This window comes from Rhinolophus sinicus, linkage group LG05 (genome assembly GCF_036562045.2).
Source record: "Rhinolophus sinicus isolate RSC01 linkage group LG05, ASM3656204v1, whole genome shotgun sequence".
NCBI lineage: Eukaryota > Metazoa > Chordata > Mammalia > Chiroptera > Rhinolophidae > Rhinolophus > Rhinolophus sinicus.
In genome coordinates this window covers 49,855,413-49,879,294 of record NC_133755.1, presented here as the reverse complement: position 1 = coordinate 49,879,294, position 23,882 = coordinate 49,855,413, and the positions used below count along the sequence as shown (strand labels likewise).

Sequence of the window (23,882 nt, the reverse complement as noted above, 5' to 3'; positions counted from 1 at the left end):
ACTGGTTAATAAAATTAAAGAACACCCATATTACAGAAAACTGTATAGCTATTTAAATATTATAGACAATATTTAATGATATGGGCAAATGCCCAAAATATATAATGTGAACACAGAAAATTACCTATACAGTATGACTTATTAGGTTGGTGCAAAAGTAATTGCGGTTTTTGTAATTATTTTTGACCTTTTAAACTGCAATTACTTTTGCACCAACCTAATATCTTTGGTATAGAAATGTATACCTTCTTGGGATTAAGGATAATTTCTATTTATTAATCTTTTCTATGATACATATTCTATTATAATCAGAAAGATATTACTTAAAATCATAATCTCATCATGTTCTCTTACCTGAAGGTACTAGAGAATCTTGTTCAATAATTCTTGCAGAGGCCAAATCACTGATAATATACTGTAACCTTAAATGTCTGAATACTGACACAAATGGTTTTCCTTGCTCAGTTTCAAGGAAGGTCACACCTTCAAAATCTATAAAAAAAATAGTTTAAATTAAATAGTCATTCTTTTCAAATCTATTAATTTATTCTTAAATGTTTTTATGGGCAGGGATACACACATACACACACACCCCTATTAGAATACAAATAAGCTAGTTTCAAAGTTTTCAAGGATTTTATAAACCTTAGTTGTGTGGATAAAAACTTGGGGAGATTTAGAAAAAAGCCGCAGGAAATTAACTTTGGAGCTTACAGTGCAGCAAGGTGGGAAAGGAATGCTTGAGAAGGATAGTTAGGATTATGGTGTCTCTCCAGAATCCCCTCTCCAAGGCAATGAACGAATACTCCAGTGGAACTTGAGAGCCCAAATGCCTCACTCAAGGGTCTTTGCAAGATATAGAATGTCTCTTGGGATTCTTCTAACTTATGCTTTAGTTACATGTGATGAACACTTGCCAATTCATTAATTCTCTATTAAAATACTTTAAAGACATTGTAGCCATGGATTTGCAACACATAGGTAGTATTTATTATTAAAATAATTCAAGTTTAAGAAGTATATAAATTTTTTCTTTTAGAGAGAATTTAAGGTTATTTCTAGAAATAGATACTTACTCCCAGTTGCATTCCAGTGTGCTTTTGTGAGTGGGAGGGAAAGGTCTAGAGTTACTGCTGTCAAACAGGGCCTCAGGCATAAGCCCTAGTCTGTTTTCTATTAAACAAGATCTACCCATAGGAGACCTACTACTGAACCCTGTTGCAATTAAGGACAGGGAAAAAAAAGCTGAGCATTGCGACGGAAGACTATCATGTCTCAAACTATGCTATGGAACACACGTTTGCTGTGAACCAGAAAGGAGGTGTTGCCCACTGAAATAAATTTTTTCTTGAAAATTGCAAAAAGACAGTCAAGTTAATGAAAAGAATTCTCACAATTTTCAAATTTTTATCCCAAACATTTTTTGTATTCCTTTGGCACCTGCCTACAGGCAAACAAAGCAAGAAAGTAGTAAACTCATTTGAAAAATTAATAGTTAACTTTGTTTAGTTATATAACAGGCATGGAACTGTGGATTTACATGTCTTATCGTTTTTGGTTTTTTTTAGTGATAACATTAGTTCTACTTCATATGTTGAATTAAATGTGCCAATTTCATGGGGGTGTACTAAGAATACCATTATGTTCTTATCATAGGTGCTTAGGTGCTTATCTTAGGTACTCCATCACATGAACTCAAGTTATAAAAATCTAATTCTAGATTGCCTCATAGAAATCTGGAAATTATCCCATGAAGCCTTTTCTTCAAGGGCATAGAAGAGATTGACTCATTTACTTTTGTAAGGATTCATGGAATTTTAAAAAATGCATTTTAAAGATTCTAGCTGACCAAAATGTGGCCATACTAATTGCATTGGCCAAATTCAATAGCAATCTATACATATGATTGCAAAAAAATTTCTAAATTTCTATTTTTTCTTGTAGTCCTCACCAATATATATCTGAAAAGTCTAATAATTAAGAAAACCTAAGAGAAATAAACCAAACTATAATGGATGAGGGGACCACAAGTGATTTTTCTGTCCTATTTCTCGAGTATTCATCATCTTTATAATTTTTAAGCTATGGGAAATGACCTCAAAATAAGAGCATTAGACATATATTTTGCTTTATGCAATAAATGGCTCCCTGAAAAGTTATCTTAAACTGTATACTTTTACACTAATAAGGCCGGGGACGAGAGCCTACAGTGAGAAAACCAGAAGTGGACCAACAGCTTCTTCTCGTTTCTGCCACCTAGGCTACAGAATCATTTCTCTCTTGATAGATTTCCTGTGGTACACATCACTCTGGAGCTCAAATAAGCATAAGTTAATGTCAACGTTTACCTAACATCTACTGTTTCTGTTGAGTCCCTTTGTCTTTTTAGCTTCTCCACCTACCTTTATCTCTTTCAGATTTTATATCTCTCCTTCTGCTTGTTTAAATTTTCTTCTCTGATCCCTAATTTTTCTGACCCCTCTTTAATTACCATAATGTAACACTAAAGCATGATTTAAGGCATAAGTTTAGTATTTTGTTCCTTTAGTAAATCAAGTTAGATTTTATTGATATGGTCCTTTACATGTTTTTGATTCATGAACTTGATAGAAAAATAATTTATCTGGCTCTAAGCTAAGAAATCTCATTACATAAAATAATTCTACAAAATTTATTTAAACAAGACACAAAGAGCTCTAAATTTAAAACTTCTATTCATTAAAAGACACCTTTAAGGGGCCGGCCCGGTGACTCAGGCGGTTAGAGCTCCACGCTCCTAACTCCGAAGGCTGATGGTTCGATTCCCATATGGGCCAGTGGGCTCTCAACCACAAGGTTGCCAGTTTGATTCCTCAAGTCCCGCAAGGGAGGGTGGGCTGTGCCCCCTACAACTAGCAACAGCAACTGGACCTGGAGCTGAGCTGCACCCTCCACAACTAAGACTGAAAGGACAACAACTTAGTACACACTGTTCCCCAATAAAGTCCTGTTCCCCTTAAAAAAAAAAAAAGACACCTTTAAGAAAGTAAAAAGAGATAACCTACAAACTGAAGATAAGTGCCACACATATTTATGACAAAGGATTGGTTCTCAAGAATATATAAAGAATGCCTACAAATCACTAAGAAAAGACAAATACAATTTTAAAATAGGAAAATGATCTGAACAGACATTTCACAGAAGAGGAATTATATGGCCAATAAACATAAAGAGCTGTTCAATCATTTTTATCTTAAGGAAATGAAAATCAAGACCACAATATGAAATACTTCGATAACAATTAAAACAAAATGATACGCTGTCCAGGGGTGTGCTGAAGCTGGCTAGAACTGGTTCACAGGAGTTGACAGTATGCTTTCTTCTCAACTCTGCATTCAGTGATGTCATGTTGGTAGTTTGAAATCAGCCATGTTGGGAGAATTTGTAAAATGGAAATTTAAAAAAATGCTACAAACCAGGGATTATTTTTTCAGAGATCCAGTTTAGCAGCACGCCCCTTATGTTAAGGGGTATGTCAAGACATACATGCACAATGCAGTAACATTATTTTTTTTAAAACAAGGAAATAATAAATGCAAAATTCAAGACAGTGGTTGGAGAAAGAAGGACACAAAAGGAAAGAAGCACACGAGTAGACTGAAGTTATTAATGATCTAGTACTTGAAGATTAATTTCTGGAGGTTCAATGTATTATTAAAAATAAACAAAAGGTAGCCAAGCATGGACCAAAAATGACAGTAAATTAGGAAAATCATGAACTAAGGATTGTAATTTATCTACTTCCTTGCACTTGAGGGCCATTAAAATTTTTTTCTGTATCTGTTTTAGCAAAGTAAAAACATAAATATATTGCATGCTCCACCTTTGTCTAGATAAGAAAGATCTATGGCAGTTGATCTTAACCAATTTTAGATCAGACTTTCCTGGGAATCTCATGAAAGCTATAGAAGCTCCCTCCCAATACCCCCAAATGCAACACACACAGACACAAAATTTTGCATACACTTTTAGGGGTTAGTGACACCCCAAAGCCTGTTTATAGCTCCCCCAAGCCCCCATGTTAAGAACTGCTACCTGAAACACAGGATTTAATTTGTTGGGGGAAAATTCAGTGTTGTCTAACAAAAGACGAATGCTATCACTAAGCTCTGTCAGATAAAAAGGGAAAAATAGTAATTTGGGGGATAAAAATATGGTGTTCGCTCAAGGAATAATAATTCAGTAATTACTAAGCAAGGCATTTTTCTTATCTAGCCTCAATTTTCTCAGTGTAAATGGGCTGAATTAGATAATTACTAAGGTACTCTCCAGCTCTAAAATTCTCTAGGTCTATAAATAAGTCAGGGCCTGATTTTAATAAATTTCAATTAAAAAAACAAATGAACAAGTTCTCAATAAAATTTTCAGGCATACCTTTTCTTTTCTTAGAAAACCAGACATCTGTTTCAGTCAAAAGCTGTTTTAAAGATCCATTCCAAGAAGGCACAAGTTGAAGGAACATCCACTAGGTTAAAAAGTAAATAAGAAAAAAAAATTACAAGATTATATCTTTCTACGATTTTACTTTTTCAAACTGCTGTCACCTTAAAACATAATACCTAAATAACTTAATTTTCATTACAAGCAATTGAAAGAAGTAGATTTAATTTAAGCATGTCATTTATCATGGCATTAATTGTCCAATGATAAAAACTAGGTGAGCATGTGATAAAGAATAAACTAATCCTTGAAAGTATTTATGGTCTCAAACACACTGTAGTTACACTATTAAAAGGTAAAAGTTTAATATGTATACATTAGCAATTTTACACTAATTTATTCTACTCACCGATGAACTTGATTTCACTATGTACTATGTGAGATTATAAAAGGAAGAAATTAAACAAGGGAAAAAGGAGTTTCTTACTGTCTTATTGCTGTTGAGCCAGTATGCAGAGAAGTGAAGAGCATGGACTTTTAAATCCTGACCCTGCTACTTAATAGCTAGGCAAATTACCTGATTTCTCTTGGCCTTAATTTCGTCCTTTGTTTAAGGAGCATGATAATGTCTACCTCATATGGTAGGAGTAAAACAATATGTGTAACGTACTTTGAATAGTGCTTGGCACACACTAAGCATTTATCATTGCTGGTACAAAAGCAGTGCCAACAATAGGAAACAATGAATGCTACCAGTGGCTCAGAGCTAGTAATGAGCTGCCTACTACTCCTTTAATGATCAGATAACACAGTTACTAAACTTCCTTGAAGAAAAATAGTACAAGAATCTCATCTTACCATAAAAACAAACAACTACAATGATACACTAGAAGGTGTCTCATTCCCAGGTTTCACTACTGTGTTAAATGCAGACTCCACGCTGGGTACAAAAAGTTAAAGGCAAAATTATGCAGTGGGAAAAGCAAGAGAGTAAGACTGATAATACCTGGGTTGTGCCCAAGTCTGCCACTTAGTAACTGTAAGAATGTTAAGTCTTAGTATCTATAGACTAATAATTACTATTAAAAAGTTAAAAACAACAAAAAAAGAGTAGTAGTCATTTTGTCTCTTCAGAGAGTTGTTAAAATTACATTTAAAATGTTGAAACCTTTCAAAAGGATGACATAAAACATATGCCTGAAGTGCAAATAAAGTCTTTAAAAGAAGAATTTCAACGTTTTCTAGAAAAAGTACGTGTGAAAATTTCCTCAGATAGCCATGAATTCAACTAAAGTTCAACTTTGAAAAACATTTATTTATTTTTCAATTACTGTTGACATTCAATATTATTTTATATTAATTAGTTTCAGGTGTATAGCGTAGTGGTTACATTGATATAATTAATAAAGTGATCCCCCTCCCTCGATTAATCTAGTACCCACTTGGCACTATACACAGTTACTACAATATTACTGACTATATTCCCTATGCTATACTTTACATCCCCATGACTATTTTGTAACTACCAATTTGTATTTCTTAATCCCTTCTCCCTTTTCACCCTGAAAACATTTCTGAAAACCATATATTACTGACCTTTGAACGACATGGGTTTGAACTGTGCAGTTCTACTTATACATGGACTTCTTTCAATAAGTACTGTAAATGTTATTTTTTCTTCCTTATGATTTTCTTCACATTTTTTCTCTAGCTTACTTTACTGTAAGAATACAGAATTCATGTAACATACAGCATGCGTGTTAATGACTGCATGTTATCACTAAGGTGTCTGGTCAACAGTAGGCTATTAGTAGTTACTAGGAGTTACGTTTTTACGGAGTCAAATTTTTGACTGAGGGGGTGGTTTCTGTGCCTCTAACCCCTGAGTTGTTCAAGAGTCAACTATAAAACATTTAACATTTCTGATTATGTAAATAACATAACAATAACATGTTTGTTGTTGAAAAAAAATCTGGGAAAAAACAGAAATGTATTCCTAGGAAAGAACAATATTAAAGAACAATATTAAAATCACTCATGATACCAAATGACTAAATGTAAAGACTACTTAACATTTTGACATATTTCGTTTTACTTTTCTTATATTTATCATTACTCCCTTATCACTGGACACTAGCTCTTTCCAGTTTTTCACTATTATAATCAATACTGAGGTGATATCCTGACACACATCATATTATGTCAATACCTTTTTAAGAGCTGTGTATACATCCATCTCCACTTGCATCACAAATAAGTTAGATGAACCAATGAGCTGTTTCATAACATTTATACTAGAAAAAAATAAAACAGAGGTAGTGAGTTTATCTTCATGCACAGGCTAAAAGAGCCTGGTGGAACTGAAAACTGTATCTTTCTTATCCAAAGAAATGTGGAATTAAAAATTACCTCAGTCTTTTTACCCAAGACAAAGAATCTTAGACAGAAAACAACTTATTTGAATACACGGATCATTCAGATAGTCTGTTATGAAAGGTCTTTTTTTGTACTGATAGGAAAACGAAGAGCTTCGGCCTGCTAATTAATCAAGTTAAAGCAAGGTCCCAAAATAAGATAACTTTTAGTATTCTCTGATAAAATGGCAGCCTTCCCTTTTCCTTCCTCCTCATTCAATGTTTTAAAAAAAAAACAAAAAAACTTGTCAAAATTCATTGAAATAGCTGTATCTTCAAAGTAACCTTTAAACTCTAGGCTTAAGAGAATTGCTTAGTCATAAAACATGTTTTTATTATTATTAAAGAGAGTAAGATCAAGAAATATGTGTTAGGTTAAATTTGGAGTAAAAATGTACCAAGAGTTGTTTTCCTCCCCGTCCCTCTTTTTCTGTCTTTCCTTTAAGTCAAAAAAAGCCAGTAGAGCATTTGCATTTTAAAGATGACCAGTATGATCTATCTTCCTTTTGAAAAAGCTAAATGAGAAATTATAAAAGAAAAACATTAAAGTGTTTCTAATGATTTTGAAACCAAATATACTGCAGAGCTTTGTTTATGCTATGACATCACTAAGTAATGATTTTTTGGTAGAATAATGCCTCTCAAACTTTCCTACCAAAGAACCTCTTAAGGGCAGAGAAAAGGAAAGGACCCAGGAATCCAGGAGGTGGTCCAGCCATAAAAATAACATTTCTATTAATTCTTGTATGTTATCTTGAAAGGTCAAAAAAATTTGAAATTTCTCTATTCCATAATGTATTTAAACGTAAATGTGTTTAACTCTCTCAGTTCCCATGCCACCCAATCCCCCAAACCCCAATCAGTAAAACCTGACATCCCAGGAAGCTATGCAACATAAACTCTTTGGCTTTGTACATTTCCATTGGAATGTCACCTACTACTAGGGACATTTGTACCCTTGTCTCAGAAGCACCACTGTCAAGGAAATGCAAGTCTGAAAATGACTGTAAAGCCTACTGGCCTCTAAAAGATCATTGCCACCCTGAATTTCTCAGACTCCCCCATTACTACAAATAAGCTCCTTGAGGGCAGAGACCATGACATAATCATCTCTGAATCCTTCATGGCCCCTATCAGAGGACCTTTACACATAGTGGACATTCTGGAAGGATTTACAGAAGGAAGGAAGGAATAATAAGCAGACTTAATTCAAAAGACCAACCTAATTGTGAATTTAATTTCATTAGGCTTATCAAAAAGTTTACAACATTGGGACGGCCAGTTAGCTCAGTTAGAGCGTGGTGCTCTTAACAACAAGGTTGCCGGTTCGATCCCAACATGGGCCACTGTGAGCTGCGACCTCCACAACTAGACTGAAACAACTACTTGACTTGGAGCTGATGGGTCATGGAAAAACACACTTGAAATAAATAAAATTAAAAAAAAATAAAAATTCCATCCATTAAAAAAAAAAGTTTACAACTATTTCCTCAAACTTCTCAATGGTAAAGATCGTTTTTAAATGAAACTTTTAGATTCTCTAAGAGCCCAACAAAAGTGAGGTAGCACTTGAGACTTTCCTAAAATTTTATAGCAGCACTGAATTTTTCTATTAAAATTGGTTAAAACAGTTGACATAATATATATCATTTACAACAAAGAAATTTGAGTAGCATTTCTTCAGTTCATGGATGCAGTCAAGATATGTTGCATTAAATTATTCACTTTTTCATAAGCAATATATTTTTGTTTTACACAAATATATCTTGCATACTCTGATAAATGAAAAACAGTATTTTAGAATGATTAATTAGAAAGTTATTTAAAATTCAAATACCTGAGTTCTTTAAAAAGTTCAACATTCTGGTGGGTCATCAAATTGTTCAGAAGCCATTCAAGGCACCTGAAATTAAAACATGGAATTACATTATACACCATATATTTATCATTTATTAAGTAGGACTTACAGTTAAAATAAAAACAGAACATTAGTCTTGCTAGGACAAGCTCAATTTTTTTAATTTAACAATTTAAAATTTAGTATTACTTTTGTCAGCAGTCATTATGGGAATATTCCCTTTATATTAATAAGAGCATTTCTAATTGAGAAAACCTCATTTCAAGTTTGTGTTGAATGGTTTATGAAGGGGTTTACAGATTTCCATGACTGTCTTTATTATTTGAAAATGGGTACTGCAATTCTCAATTGTTAAAAACATTGTCAATAGTTGCTGATATGACATCTATTATGCTTACTAATTGAAAGAATCTGATAGAAAAATCTACTGGAAGGAGTGACCATAGTTTTTCTAAGCATGTATAACCCGCCCGTGATCACGTACAAAGACAACACTTTTGAGGAATTTACTAATTAGTCCAAATGTAAAAGAGGACTTTTAAATAACTAAATTCCATTCACTTATCCTTTTTTCTTTCTTTCTTATAGCTATACATTCTCTTCAGAAACCAAAGCAGCCAAATTCCCAAAAGTGGGATGGAAGAAAAAACAAAAAGGGTAACTCACTTTTTCTTTACAGAATCTAATCCATAGGTCCCTGCTGATGTGTAATAGCCACATACAGTTTTCACATTAATTGTTTCCTTCATTGTTTCACCACACTGCTGTATTAAACCATCCTGTAAATATAAATAAGCACTGGAAAGGCCCATTTCATGTGGGGAAAAATTAGGTCTGAATATGTGCTTTTATATATTAAAAAGTGAAAAAAAAAAAAGAAAAAGAAAGAAAAGAAAGAAAGCTCATTAAGTGTAGCAAGCCTAAGTTTTTTATAAGTCCAGGAAAAATACTGGAAAAATTGAGCAAGTATTCAACTAAATACTTGGAGTTGAAAATGGAAGAGAGGGGGTAAAAGCAGTAAAAGGTAGAGATGAATATTGCTATTCTCTTTTTTTTCTATTCTTCCCCTCCCTGAGACCTTTGCAAATTTAAACATTATTCTGTCTGTTTTGCCAGTTCCTTTAGAATTAAGACCTCTTTACATAGTCAATTACTGGTAGCTGACTATGTGATTGATGGGCTAGGCAAGTAAACTATTAATCATCAGAAAGTGTTTATTAAAGTTTAAAATACCTATCAACAGCTAAGAGATGCACCTAAATCAAATATATTATTGTTTTACATTTACACTGAAATTTAATCTAAAAGGTTTATACAGAAGATCTCAAATGAACTAACATTATTCAATATATGGAAAGAATACTGCCACTTTTTACTCAAATTTCTGAAATATATTCATGCAAGTATATTATTAAGTTAAATAGGCAAGTCATAAAGATAATGAAGGAAGTGGATTTAGAACAAAACCAAAACAGAACTAAAGTTAGAAAATAAAGTATACTTAGTAGAAATAAATACTGAAAGGACCAAAACATTTTAAAAATAAAATGACTTCATCCAAGTATATTTAACATAAACTATTAACTAATGCTTCAAATAAAACAGTATACAAATGCCACATAAAAGGGAACTTAAGTTTTTCTAAAGATCAAAATAAAACATTGACTCCATTAGGATTTTAAACTTACCTGGAAGTCATTCCAGACTCCTCCCCTTTCCTATTAATATCTCATCTGTCACCAGGTAAAGCTGGATTATCCCTGCTTAACCTCTCTGGTATTCAAGAGTTTCCTCTCCATTCTTAGTGCAATAGCTTATTTAGCTGACCTTACTGTAGAACCTTAATTTAGGCCCTCACTGGGATTATTGCAATAGGATTTATACTCTTCTTTCCTTCAATCCATTCTTCACATTGTTCCTGAAGCATTCTTTCTGAAACATAACTTTGCCTTTCCACTGATTAAAATCTTCCAAAAGTACTTACATATAAAGTCTAAACTTCTTAAAATGTACAGAGAGGACTTTCATGATCTGGCCTCTGCCTCTCTCTCTCCAAACCTTCTTATATTCTATGCTGGAGCCATGTTCCACTCAGACTCTCTAATCCTCCATTTTCATATCTCTAGGTCTTAGTTTATTGTCTGAAATGCTCTTCCCTTCCCTTTCTTCTTACTTTGCAAAAGAAATATATTTTCAGTTTTCAAGACAAAACCTCAAACACAACTTCCTTCTTTGACACCACCAGGTTGAACTAACTGCTTTGTGCATCCACTAAATCCTACAGGATATTTATTATCATACTATAATATTGGACAGCTCTTCCTTTACTTGGGTCTGCATATCAACCCTCCTTCCCCGACTTCACACTCATCATACTGTGAACTTCTTGAAGGTGGGGACTATATCTGAATTTACCTTTGGATCTTTATACCTAGTTTGGCACATTGCTCAATACAATTCTGATGAATGAACAAATCTGTCATTCTACCAATAGATTACATACATTTATGTAGTTTATACACAATTATTTCATAATTAAGAAAAAGTTTACATAGCAAGCACTGGATTTTTTCAAACCCATGAGCTAAATAAATTAGTAATTATAAGCTATCTGTTTTATAACAGTCAAGATAAGTCATTAATGAATAGAAATTTGTAAATGGACTTAGACAAGTAAATTTTGTCTACATTACAATCATTCTTATATATCTACACAGAAATAGCTTGCATTCATCTTACATAGACATCATGACCCTTTCAGTCATAATAAATTGCTTTGGGTTAAGCATTTTAAGTGACATCACAAATGGCATATTTATACATTTCATTTTTATTATAAAAATTGTAAAAATTTTTGTTTTTGGAATAGATACTTCAAACAAAGATACAACTGTGATCCTTTGTTTGAATAATGTGCATACTTACCAACTGTAGCATACACGCTGCCGCCAAAATGGCAATAACTCGACTAGGCTTTATTAAGACATCATCTCGATACAGTGACCCAAATGCAACCTGCAGGGCTGAAAGCAAAAGTACACATGTAGAATGAAATAACTATCTATGTATAAGATTATTATAAAAATAACAACAACTGTCTGCACACACTAGGACATATGTCTAAATCTAATATGTACTTAAAAGGATAAGAGAAGTATCACTAATTAAAATGCTAGTAATGGTTACTGACTGATGATGCTAATTTAATAGTAATGCTATAAATTTCCATTTATTTTACCAAATCGAGTTGGATTCTTCTACATCTAATCTTGACCTTAGCGGTCGGAAACAGTTTTATAAAGAAACCCTGAGGAGACCAATCATTAAGTGCAGCACACAGACACAATGATAACCTCAGCCCTGGTGCTTTCAGTGCTTCCCCACTGGGAAGTGTGGAATAGCTCATGGTCCCGTCCATGCCCCACTCCCACCCAGCCACCACAGCTAGCTACGCCTGCTCATCCTTCTCTCCATTGCTCCTCTCATCTATGTCCCACGTGATTTGCTTTATTAATGTTCTTAACTTTTCTCTTTGCCTATGTGGTTGAGTACCGGGTACTTCCACTTGGGCTATCAAAGAGGGAGCAAAAGGAGCACTGGAATATCAATTAGGAGAACTACAGTCTGACCTAGGTTCACTAAACTGCTCTGAGACCTAAAATAAGCCCCTTAAATCTTCTAGGCCTCAGCTTCCTCATCTAAGAACAGCTCTAAATCAATACTGATTATAAGATTTGTACCCTATTGTTCCCAGAAAAGGTCTTCATATATAGGGAATAATAAATATTATTTACCAGCTTTTTTATGTAATTAAAATAAATGGTCACACTTTTCCTTCCTTCACCCTACACCCTCCATATCCCAGGCAGATATTATTTATAAACATAAGTAAACAGATTGATTTGGCCCACGTGATTAAAAAGATTAGGGATAGGCAGAACAGAACTGATAAACTATGGAGTAAATCAATATAATGTTGTTGCCTTGGGGTATTAAATGGAGCTTTTTCTAGCTTACAAGATTAGAAGAAAATATTTACTTTCTACCAAAAGAATAAAAAGGTTGTGTTTTTATGATTTTGCATAGTGGTAATAATTATGGTGGTGGTTACCTTCTACATCAATATTCTGGTCAGGAATCTCCAGTTCAATAATATTCATGCTGGATTCTTTCCAAGAACCACTGAACATACTAGAAAAGTAGCCAGACTTAAAAAAAAAGAAAAAAATCAACAATTATCCAGTACTTTCTGTCTTCCAAATTATTTCCCCATTTCTAAATTTAAGCCAACTGTCTTATGGAAACTAATCCATTCTATTATTTCAGAAGAAAAAGAATTGCCAATGTCTATAGGAGAAAAGAAATTGAGATAAGGACACTTTTAGGTGTATCAAAATATTTTCAGTTTAGTACTAATTTAATGAAAACTAAACCAAATTCTCATATCACTATCTGAATTGCTATACTACTATTTGAACCTCATTAAGTTTTTACTTAGCTAAAAGAATTTTTGAGTAGATTACATGTATATGTTTTCCTTCTGAATATTATAACTTTCAAACTTATAAATTTAAGTATCTCATAAACATATGACAACACACAAGGTTGAATATATAAAAATGTACTGAGGAAAAGAATAGACTAAAAGCTCTCAAACTGTTAAATCCTTTCTGCACCTCACTGGCTGTAAAGGGTCCAGACCAGCCCCGAGCTGACATTAACAGGATGATCACCAAGAAATTAGGGAAAATCCAAAATTTAGTTTTATCTAATCAGAAAATTCCAGAATGGACCTGAATTCTTGGAAAGGTAGAAGAATGGATGAAGTCTTTAGTTACTTTCTAGATAGCACCTTTCTTATTAGATTTTGGAATGGATCAAGGACAAGCTAATTTATTTTAAAAATTTTACTGAGTACTTAGCATATATAAGGCACTGTAAATATAGCATAAATAGCATAAAATAAAGAATAGCATAAATAAAACACATTGCTTTTGTCCTCAGGAGCTTCTATATTAGCATGTGGCTTGAGCTACAATCAATCTATTTCTCTTGAGAGGAAAAGCCTTAGCCAGAGGCATTCTCACCCTTAAGTTCACAAAACTGCTTTGAGATTCAAAAGAAAGTACAGTGGACCATATCCTCAAGTTGACACCAATATTCTGATATAGTCTCCAGGCTATCTATACACATTAAGGTGAAGCAAAACTGTTCAAAAAATTAATAAAAAACATTACAATGAAAACATTAGAAAAAAACTCCTTTCAAATATTTCTACTGAAAAATCTTAAACTATACTGTTTTACTGATAATTATTGTCAAACAATGAAAAAGAGAAGGAAAATATAAGCTCCACAGGATAAGAACTGAATTGTTCACGTTATATTCCCAGTGCCTAGAACAATGATTTGAAGAAAGAATAGACAAATTTGATGAAAAAATAAGTGAATAAAATATTTGAGCCATTAGAGCAACATTTTCTTTTATTTTGAAAGTTTTGAATCTGTCTAATGATAATTAATATTTTCAGAACACAAATCAAAAAGGTGTATAAGCTAAATGACTTAGGCTATATACTTTTTTGGTGTTATCTTCAATTTAACTGCATTTTCCAGCAGAGAAGGAAGAGTAAGTGTCAAGAACTTTCCATTCACATTTAATCTTAACTACAAAGCAACATTTCAGCTGAATTTACCCGATTAAAAAAATCACATGCAAAATAAACAAATTCAGCAATTTAAACGTTTTTCTCTGTAACTTTTTTCCCTTTTGTCAACAGAAGGCACTAAAATAAGCACCTTAATGAAATAGTGATTATTATTATAAAATAAAAAGGTATTGCTAAGCTGGTATGACAAATTCAAAATCTGTTTTCTAGACCAAACAAATTTTCACTAACAAGGTTAGCCATATTTCTAAGAAAACAAGGCTTTTTTAAATCAAGACAGGACTTACCCACTGTTCACGCAAAAGATTACTGTGAAATGCAATAAGAACATGACTTAAAAGAGTTTGAGTTTTTTTTACTCAATGACACAGACTAACTGGTGGTTACCAGAGGGGAAAGGGGATGGGGGGAGGTAGAAGAGGGTATAAAGGGGGTCAATTATATGGTGATGGGAGACTAAACTGGGTGATGAGTGCATAATGCAATACACAAATGATATATTATAATACTGTACATTTAAAACTCATATAATATTATTAACCAACGTCACCCCATTAAATTTAATTTAAAAAAATAGTTTGAGTTTTTTTAAATGACTACCTTGGTTACTCAAATAGAAAAATAAAATACTTACTTGACATAAATATATTTTGTGTAAGCTCCATTCTTCTCCTAGAGCACAAATTTTAATGTCACTATTTTCACCATTCAAAAATAATGTTTGATAAATATATTTGGATGTACTCTTTAATTTTTTCCTGTTAAAAGAAATGCAAATGTTATATATGTGGAAAACTTAATGTTTTACTCATTTTACATATAACTCAAAATACTCCTTTTGTTTAACTTTATTAAATAGAGCCAACTTGTGTAAAAGGACAGAGGGATATTTATTATATATTTAAATCTGCTCATGTATGAAAGAGTACATAAGAAACTAACAATAGTGGTTATCCCTGGGATACTCTATTCCCAAGAAAGGTAATAGTGGGTAGATGGGGTAGCATGAGAGGGAGACCTTTCACTGTACATCTTTTTGCAATTTTTGATTTTGGAACTAAGTGAATTACCCATTCAATAAATAAGTCAGAGTAATTTTTACTTATTTCTTTATTTAGAAATCAGCACTATGGAGGATCTCAATACAATTGCAATAATACCGCTACACAACTACAAAATGGAGAACATGAGCAAAAATTTCATCCATCCATTTAAAAATAATTTACATTTCATCTTATTTCGGTACCAAAGTATTCTAAAATCTAGTTAAAATGCCCCCGTCCTTCCCCCCATTGGACAACTGATTTGCAGCCTTAGACCAAAGGTTTTCAAAACTATGCTCAATGGAAAAGTGTCTCAGTGGCCACAAGGGACAGGCAAAAAGTGAATGCTGGGCATCCCAACCAAAGTTCAACCAGGGCAACATCACATATTTTATCTGTAAACATCTTGGATTTCTGTGTAAGATTTCATTTACACGAATAATTTTTTTTTTTTTTTTTAAGTTTGATAATCATTGCTTGAGATGGTCCAGTAAATAAGAGAAGCCTTAGGTAGAGGCTGATTTCTGGCCAATCTTGACAGCTTTCCTAGTAGTTAAAAAAATTTAATCTTTTTAAAAATGAAGTAATTGTTTCGGATGGTATCTTGAACCAGTGTATTTAACATCTCTTTCCAACAGTCAGTAAAATTAGCACATGCTTTGGTGGTGGAGAGACTTAGATTTGAGTCCCAGTTTCACCCACAGCTCAGTTACCCCAGATATAAAGATACAGTAGCATCCACTTCATTGGGCTACTGTGAGAAATAAATGAGACAATGCAGTTTCCGGTTCCTGATAGCACTCTGCCCAACTTACATTAAAAGAATAAAAGTACAGAAAGGAATAAGCCCACAATAGTAAAAAGGTGAGGGTGAGCTTATCACCCGATGAGAGAAGTCTATGGATCTGGAAGTTAGAAAATAAATTGGAATGGAAAGAGCACTGAAACCCACAGTCCTAAAAATATCACGAAGGTCTAGGATGAAGGCTGAAGCCCATCTGCCTTTCAGAGCCCGCGTGCGTGCGCGTGTGCATGTGTGTGTGTGGGGAGGATGATGTCTCAGGGGAAACAAAAGGGAAAAGTTGGAAGTGAGGCAGAAAATGGGGAAACTTCTTCCCTTAATGGCCTTCTCCACTCTCTATGAACAGAGTATAAATAACTCAGGCACAAAGATTCCAAGGTTTTTCTAGAAAGAAACGGAACAAATCTATCAAGAAGACCTAAAACTTTATAGTGTTGGTGTTGGTGCCCAGACGACGCAATCCTCATTCTAGCTTATGGGAAATGCCTAGTAGCTCCCAACCTATTCACCCTAAATCATGGTCCCCAAACTGTGCCAAAGCACCTGGAGCACCACAGCAAACTCAGGTAAGCATGTGGAATATTTTAAATTTGAAGGAAACACAGCAACATCTTTCAGATACCCTGCAATCCACTACTATCAAGTTGTTTGGACCTAACTATGAGGTATTTCTTTAGAACCAGAGGCACCACCAAAAAAATTACTGAGGCACTAAGGGTATTGTAAACAAAAAAAGTTCGGGAATCTCTGCTCTAAAACAAAGCATGCCCCACTCATATCTAACTTAGTAGTCAGTCTTCTTACTCAAAGGAGAGGTTTAATAGAAATGGATCTAAGTACTCAAAAGAAAACACACCACACACCTCCACACCCCCCCACGCACAAACACACACCTCAGTTGCTCATTCTTAAATGTAAACAGACAACCAAGGACCACCAAACCTGAGGAAAATTAGCAATATTAAAGATGATTAAAAGAAACTGGCCCGAGGAAACATAATTCAGGGAAAAGAGAACTTAAAAACAAACAAAAACACTCTTAATTAAAACATCTAGAGATCTGAGAATATTACATTTATAAAATAGCAGGACGCTAATAAAGGATTACTCAGAACAAGAAAAAAAAAGAGTTCTTAGACATTCAGTAAATGGTTACTGAAATTAAAAAGCCAAAAGAGAGGCTGAATGACAAAGTTAAGGAAATTTCTCAAACATAAACCAAAAAAGACTTAGAAAGGAAAAAAGAAAAGAGAAAGAAGTACAGCCCAAGAAATCCAAAATTCAGTTAAGAGGGGTCCAAGAAAGAGAATAAAGGAAATTATGGAAGAGAATAATGGAACAAAGTTTCTTCCAACCAAAGTAGTCTCTAGATTGTAAGTATACACCAAGTACCAAGACCATTAAAAGACCCACACTTAGCACATTCTAGTTAAATCCCAAAATATCAAAGAGAGAGAGAGGAAAAAAAAAGGTCACCTAAAAAGAAAAGAGAATTAGACCAGGATCGTATTTCTCATCAACACTGTGGGCTAGAAGACAATTCAGTAATATCATCAAAGATATGAAAAGTTATTTTAAATTAAATTTCCATACCCAGTCAAAGAATGAATAAAGTGAGAGACTAAATTTACATTTAGATAAGCACAGATTACCTCCTTTTGTACCCTTTCTTAAGAAAATACTTGAGCATGTGGTTCCCTAAAATGAGTGAGAAAGAAAAAGATATAGGCTACAAAAAACAGTGAGTCCCAGGATAAGTTCAGACCTAGAGAGCAATGGATCCAGATTGGAAAAGAAGGGTGGAGGGACCCAGGAGGGAGGCCTTGGGTTTAGAAGTGGAGTCCATACAGGTGTGTTTGGAAAAATAAAAAAACCCTGAAGATATGATGAAGGAAAATTATTCTTTTGTCAACAAAGAGGGTGTGGGGGGAGGCAGTCAGAAACTCTAGGAAAATAAAAAAGCAATAAAAAAAGGCATTATCTCAATAAGATAACAGGGCCTGGGAACAGGGCTGACTTAATGCACTTGACAGAATGTTAGAAAATTTCTCCAAGAGAAAAACAGAGTTGTGACATTGGGCCTATTAAGTGTGATTTATACCGTAGTCCTAGCACACGACTTGATTCTGCAGTGAACACTTTTTACAGTTATTGTAACAGATACTGTTTGCTAGATTTCACGTTTTAGAGACAATCTACGGATAAAACACTCAAGATCTGGTTGCAGAACAGCTGAGTTTGAACAGTCTTGTTAACATATAATAAAACATGCAGTTGACAAAAGGTATGAGGTGGAAGGTAGGCCTGGAAGCCAAAGCTTTTCATGGAGTAGCTGGCTGAAGTGGGCTAGCACACCAGACCACCTCAGGAAGCACATCAGTGCCAAAATTCTAGGTCTTAGTATTTGCTTGCTCCCTTCATCCACACTGGGCTAAATAAGCCAAGCATCTTCCATTGATATACTAAATTCCAATGTGCATTTTCTAATAAAGGTTTGCTTTAAAGACTTTCCACTCCAGTCCACTCATGTAGTCCAGGGGTTGGCAAACTTTTTCTGTAAAGATCTAGACAGTAAATATTTTCAGCTTTGTAAGCCAGACAGGCTCCAAGCAAGTTTTGTCGGCATGCTAGCAAGCAGTTTCCTGCTTGCCAGCCTCAGCCTACCACATCTAAGCAAATTTCTCCTCCATCTGATGGGCAACAGCCATATCTCATCCAACTTCTGAATCTCAGCTTGGAAAAGGTGACCCTATTCTAAATATGTTCCTTCCTTGGGAATTCTGTCTCAGCCCTAGTAGTAACCGCTCCCTATATTTTCTATTCCTGTATTTTTTAGAGATCTCTTTACCTTAGTGGTTTACCTTCAGTAGTTATTTCTGGTTACTTGCTAAAAATGGTTATATTAAATTTTCCCTGTTCAAATTACTGTGTGATTTCTTTCTTTTAAATAGGCCCTAGCACATATATTTCAATAATGTCATTAAATATAAGTGGCCTAAAAAGTAATTAAAATGCAGAGATCATCCTATTGGACGTAAAAAAAAAAAGACCCAATTTATGCTATCAACAAGATACCTACTTTAAATATAAAGACACAGGTAAAAAGGGAAAGGATGGAAAAAGATACACCTTTTAAACACTTATCAAAAGAAAATGGTAGGGATTATATCACCAGGGATAAAGAGAGGCATTTTGTAACGATAAGGGGAGTCAGTTCATCACGGAGACATAATATTTATCGAGTACTTCTGTACCAGGCACTGTGCATTGTATGCATTCTAATATTTGTCAAACCCTACAAATATTAGGCAAGTATTAGTGTCTCCATTTTACTTATGAGGAAATAAGGCTATTACGTGCAGAATACAGACTAGAACTCAGAATCTGAGCTGTTGGAACTACACTACGTTGACTCTTCAAAAAGGTAACTGAACAATTTGACAATGTGGATCCATTTTTGTGAATAAATACAAGCCTTCTTACATAAAACTGTATGAAAGAGTTTATAAATCGAACTATTAACATAAGTTATCTACAATGCTTTTATTTTACAATACAAAGGTTTGTGTCGCAAAAATTTTGGAATTAAAAAAAATTTCATTTAAAAAGTTACATGTGATCCCACTGATGACCTTTAAAAACAAACAGAGCAACCAGATTATGTGAAAACACATTCTACTTATAAACTGCATTCTAGTTCACAAGTAAATATCCTGGTTTTCAAATCTTCGAAAAAAAGTTAAGCAAGCTGCAGCACAGCCTTACACATATCCACGGTCAATGCTCAAGCACTAGAGACTCTGCAAGACTGCTTCTAGGAAAGAACATACACGTACACTATTGACAAACTTTACCTTTACAGTTAAGGAGAACTGTGTGTAATCATTTCCCCGTCCACTGAGTGGACGACCACAGGAGTGCCCATCTCACAGACTAAATTTGCGTGTCTGTACTATTTCAGGCAACCAGATGCAAAACAACTTAGTGTCACCCACTCAGCGAGGACAAAGGTGTATTACGGGAAGACCAACCAGCCGGTCGTGTCTAAGGTTTAATTAGGCGCAAGTCTAGGCTTGGCGTTTCTCAGTTTCATCTTGGGTCTATAACATCACCCAGGCAGCGTCTGTGGTTTATAATCCAGGGCATCAGGCGTCTCCCAAGACGCTCCCCATCCGCCCTGCATCAGGCCGGCTCCCCCATTTACCCTGCCAAGGACACGTCTGTTCCGGAGAGGCTGAGAGCGCCGGGGCTCCCAAGCACACCGGGCGCCTGGCTCTTCCCCTGGCCGGGCCGCAGAAGCCGCCCAACAGGTGCGGGCGCATCCCACCACGTACCTTCGCGGGGTGTTGAGGAGGCGCTGCTGCTCGTCCCCTTCCTCTTCATCCTCGTCTGTCTCGGAGTCGGGGTGACAGTAGCAGAGGGCCCCGCTGCTCCGCTTGCGTTTGCGGCTGCCCGGGCAATAATAGAAGCCGTGGCCGGCTGCTTCGCCGCCAGTCTCCAGCCTCCGGGCCGAGCCCCCCACCCCAGAACCGGGCTCCTGCTGGGCTCGCCCCTGGTGGCGCAGCACTCGGCTGCTCAACAAGCCCATGGGCCACAGCTCCCTGGGATTTCAGGGAGCGCACCTCAGGGAGCCCAGCGGACCCGGTCTCCCGCCATGACCCGGCTGCTGCCTCGGGTCTCCACCCAGCCCGGGTGCCTACACTGCCACCTTCTCACGCGCAGCCCCAACCGTCGCAGCGGACACTACCGCCTCCATCCTCCGCCCCGCCCGCCGCGTCTATCCGCGCGGCGCGTAAGGACCGCAAGACCTTAACCCCCTCCGCTTTCGCAACAAAGCGCGGACCGCAGCGAGCATGCGCGCGACGAGCCTCCGGAAGGGGCGGGGAAAGGTGGGTGTGCGTGGCGGGTGGAGCCTGCGCAGAACCGGCCGACACGGGGCCAGCCTCGCCGGGTCTTGCTGGCTCTCGTTCTAGCCTAAATTTGGGGGCCCACCTAACTTTTAACGTTACTTCGCACTCCCCTTTGTGTTAACTAGACTGGGAATTACAGCTCATTCATTGTTTTTGCAAAGGTTTTTCTGAGTTCCAGATGTCCACCGTGCCCTATGCTGTGCTAGGGGCCAGAAGATAGAGTGCTATTTGAGCTCTTCCTTGAAAGAGGCACGACGTGCGGGGGTCACGCACTGCAGAAATGGGGCTTGGCTTTCCGAGGGAAGAACTAGAAGGTGGAGCTTTGCTAAATCTTTGGATTTCTTAAACATCAAGTCTCCGCTCTCCTAGACGGATTATGGCAAACGTTCCCTGTACTCCTTTCCACCCAGCGACAGTGAGACGTCTGAATAGGGTCTGTACCAGGGATTGTCAGGGCTTAAAGTGCTTCTGGAGGCCCGAACAAAACTTACCCAAGTATCTGAGCAAATACTAAAGGTGTCTGCCTAGAGTATGCAGCCCTTGCTATGGAGTCTGGACAGCCAGCTTTCACTCCCTGACCCCCTCCCGCTACTTTTTAAATAAAATATTTATAATGAAATTATGTCTAATGCAATATTTTAAGTGAAATATTTACAATGAATTACTCAGAGTAATATGATATGGACCCACCACAACTATGATAAATTTTAATAAACAATTTATTATACTTGCTTTCATTCTTTTAAATAGATAGGTAGAAACTCCATCTCCATCTCAATCTGTCTCTCTTCCTCCCCTATAGTGACCACTAACCTGAGAATGGTGTATATTATTCCCATGCTTGTTCTTATACCTACACCTGTTAGCAATGTATTTTCTTTTTCATGCTTAGACATATAATTAAATGGAATTATACTATACCTATCATTCTGCACATTTAGCCTCTCAAAATTATACTTTTGAGACTTATCCAACAGACAAATCTCTTGTTAATTTTCACTGCTCATTGTGTGACTAACCCATGATTTGTTTATCCTTCCTCTTACTGAGGAATTAGGTTGTTTCTACTTTAATGCTCTTAAAGAGCAGTAATGAACACCATGTGCAAGAGATTCATCAAGTGGATTCCCAGAAGTGAAATTTCTTGGGAACTTTCAACTTTAACTGTTGTCAAATTGCTCTCTGAGATGACTGAACCAATTTATACTCCCATCAGCAGTATAGGTAGTTTGGGTGACCCAGTGGACTGGTGTTTGACACCCTGAGAAATCTGAAGCAAGAGGCTAGCGGAGGCAGTTTAGGGGAAGGAGTAGGAGAAGACCAGAGAATGACTGCTGCAAGAGGACCATTCTGCATGGCCAGAATTTGTAGGCGCAAAGGATGTGCAAGTGTTTACCACAAAACAAGTGTGGGCACCATAAGACATCCTGCTGAGGATCACCTAAGAGCCTGTGCAAGAGGCCCAGGTGGAAGGACAGACTTCAGCACAGACAGCCTGAAGGTATCATCTAATGCCTAGGGGCTGAAAAAAGAGAACTGCATTTGCCTTGCCAGAGGAACCGAATATGAGTTCTTCCCTGGTGGATTGATAAAAGAAACCAGGAGAGTGCTCACAAGAATCAGCTTTAGACATCTGCCAACGTCACACAGCGCTGACCATCAACAACCACAGCACTGACAGTCAGGTAAGAACTTTCCGGCTCCCCTTTACTGTCCTCCCTCCTCCTCCTGCAACCCTGTCTAAGTTGGGGGTGGTGGAGGGTAGGGTATGGAAGAAAGCCTGGGTTCAGAAAGAAGAGAAACCCACCATAACCCCTTCCCCAAAAGCCAGCTTCCTGTTGGCAGTAGGCCAGAGCTGAATGAGAGAAGCCTCAACTATAAATCAAGTTTGGAATTTTGACTGGACATATTAATTACCGAAATGACACTGTTTTATGACCTTAAGAGACTGTACAATAGGACTTTTTATAATCTAAGAATGACCAGAAAAGTCATGACTCTATCCTCTATCTGAATTTTCATCTAAAGACAGAAGAACTAGGCCCAATGAATAAATAGAAATGGACAGTAGGAGAGAAACACAAAGTTGCTTCATAATTGTATTCCAACGTGATGCTTGTTCAATATTAACAAACATTCCCTTAGGGTGGCTTTATCCTCCCCTCTAGAAAGCTTCCAGTCAATAAATGCAATTTGTTTTAAAATTTTGGCTAAGCCATATATAATTTAAAGAGAAAGCTACCAAAAACTTTGTGATGCTTCCAAAGCCAAATGAAGTTGATTTGGAAATTCAATACTCTTCTGTGTAGGTACCGAAGCAACCGTACTGTTTCCTGTAATTAACTGAAATGACTAAGTATTCACAGCAATAGTTTTCACCAATAACTCAAGCACTTATAATAGGCAAGTAGAAACAAACCAAAAAACAAATCCTTATATTTCACCCACCAAAGTACAATAGGTATTATATAATGAACAAAAAGGACAAATATTTAATATAAATGTTCTACTTAGTAGAATGGAGAGCATCACTCATTTTCAGAGAATAAATTATATACATTATTTTATATCATTAAGTAGTAATATCATTTGGTATATGTGAGCATTAGTCTTACAGCAGCAGGTGCACATAAGACTAAATATGTTATTTTTTCTTAATGTTGTAGTTCCTAATAGAAACTGAATAACACAAGTCCTGCAAAAATACCTCCTTTCAGGGTCTAGGATGAAAAAACTCACAAATGAAAAAGTCAGAGAAAGAATATACC

At 36.0% G+C, this 23,882-nt stretch overlaps 1 protein-coding gene across 1 annotated transcript in view; it reads right to left on the bottom strand.

The window, feature by feature from the left end:
* Positions 1–21,041, bottom strand: part of GMCL1 (germ cell-less 1, spermatogenesis associated) — a 37,749-nt gene extending 16,708 nt beyond the window's left edge. The window contains exons 1-9 of the mRNA XM_019718526.2: positions 20,539–21,041; positions 14,994–15,117; positions 12,803–12,899; positions 11,617–11,714; positions 9,358–9,470; positions 8,671–8,736; positions 6,629–6,713; positions 4,414–4,504; positions 355–492 (exon numbers count right to left, since the gene is read on the bottom strand). Of these exons, the coding sequence (XP_019574085.1) occupies positions 355–492; positions 4,414–4,504; positions 6,629–6,713; positions 8,671–8,736; positions 9,358–9,470; positions 11,617–11,714; positions 12,803–12,899; positions 14,994–15,117; positions 20,539–20,792 (1,066 nt within the window). The 5' untranslated portion in view covers positions 20,793–21,041. The remainder of the gene's footprint in view (positions 1–354; positions 493–4,413; positions 4,505–6,628; positions 6,714–8,670; positions 8,737–9,357; positions 9,471–11,616; positions 11,715–12,802; positions 12,900–14,993; positions 15,118–20,538) is intronic.
* Positions 21,042–23,882: the final 2,841 nt, after the last annotated feature.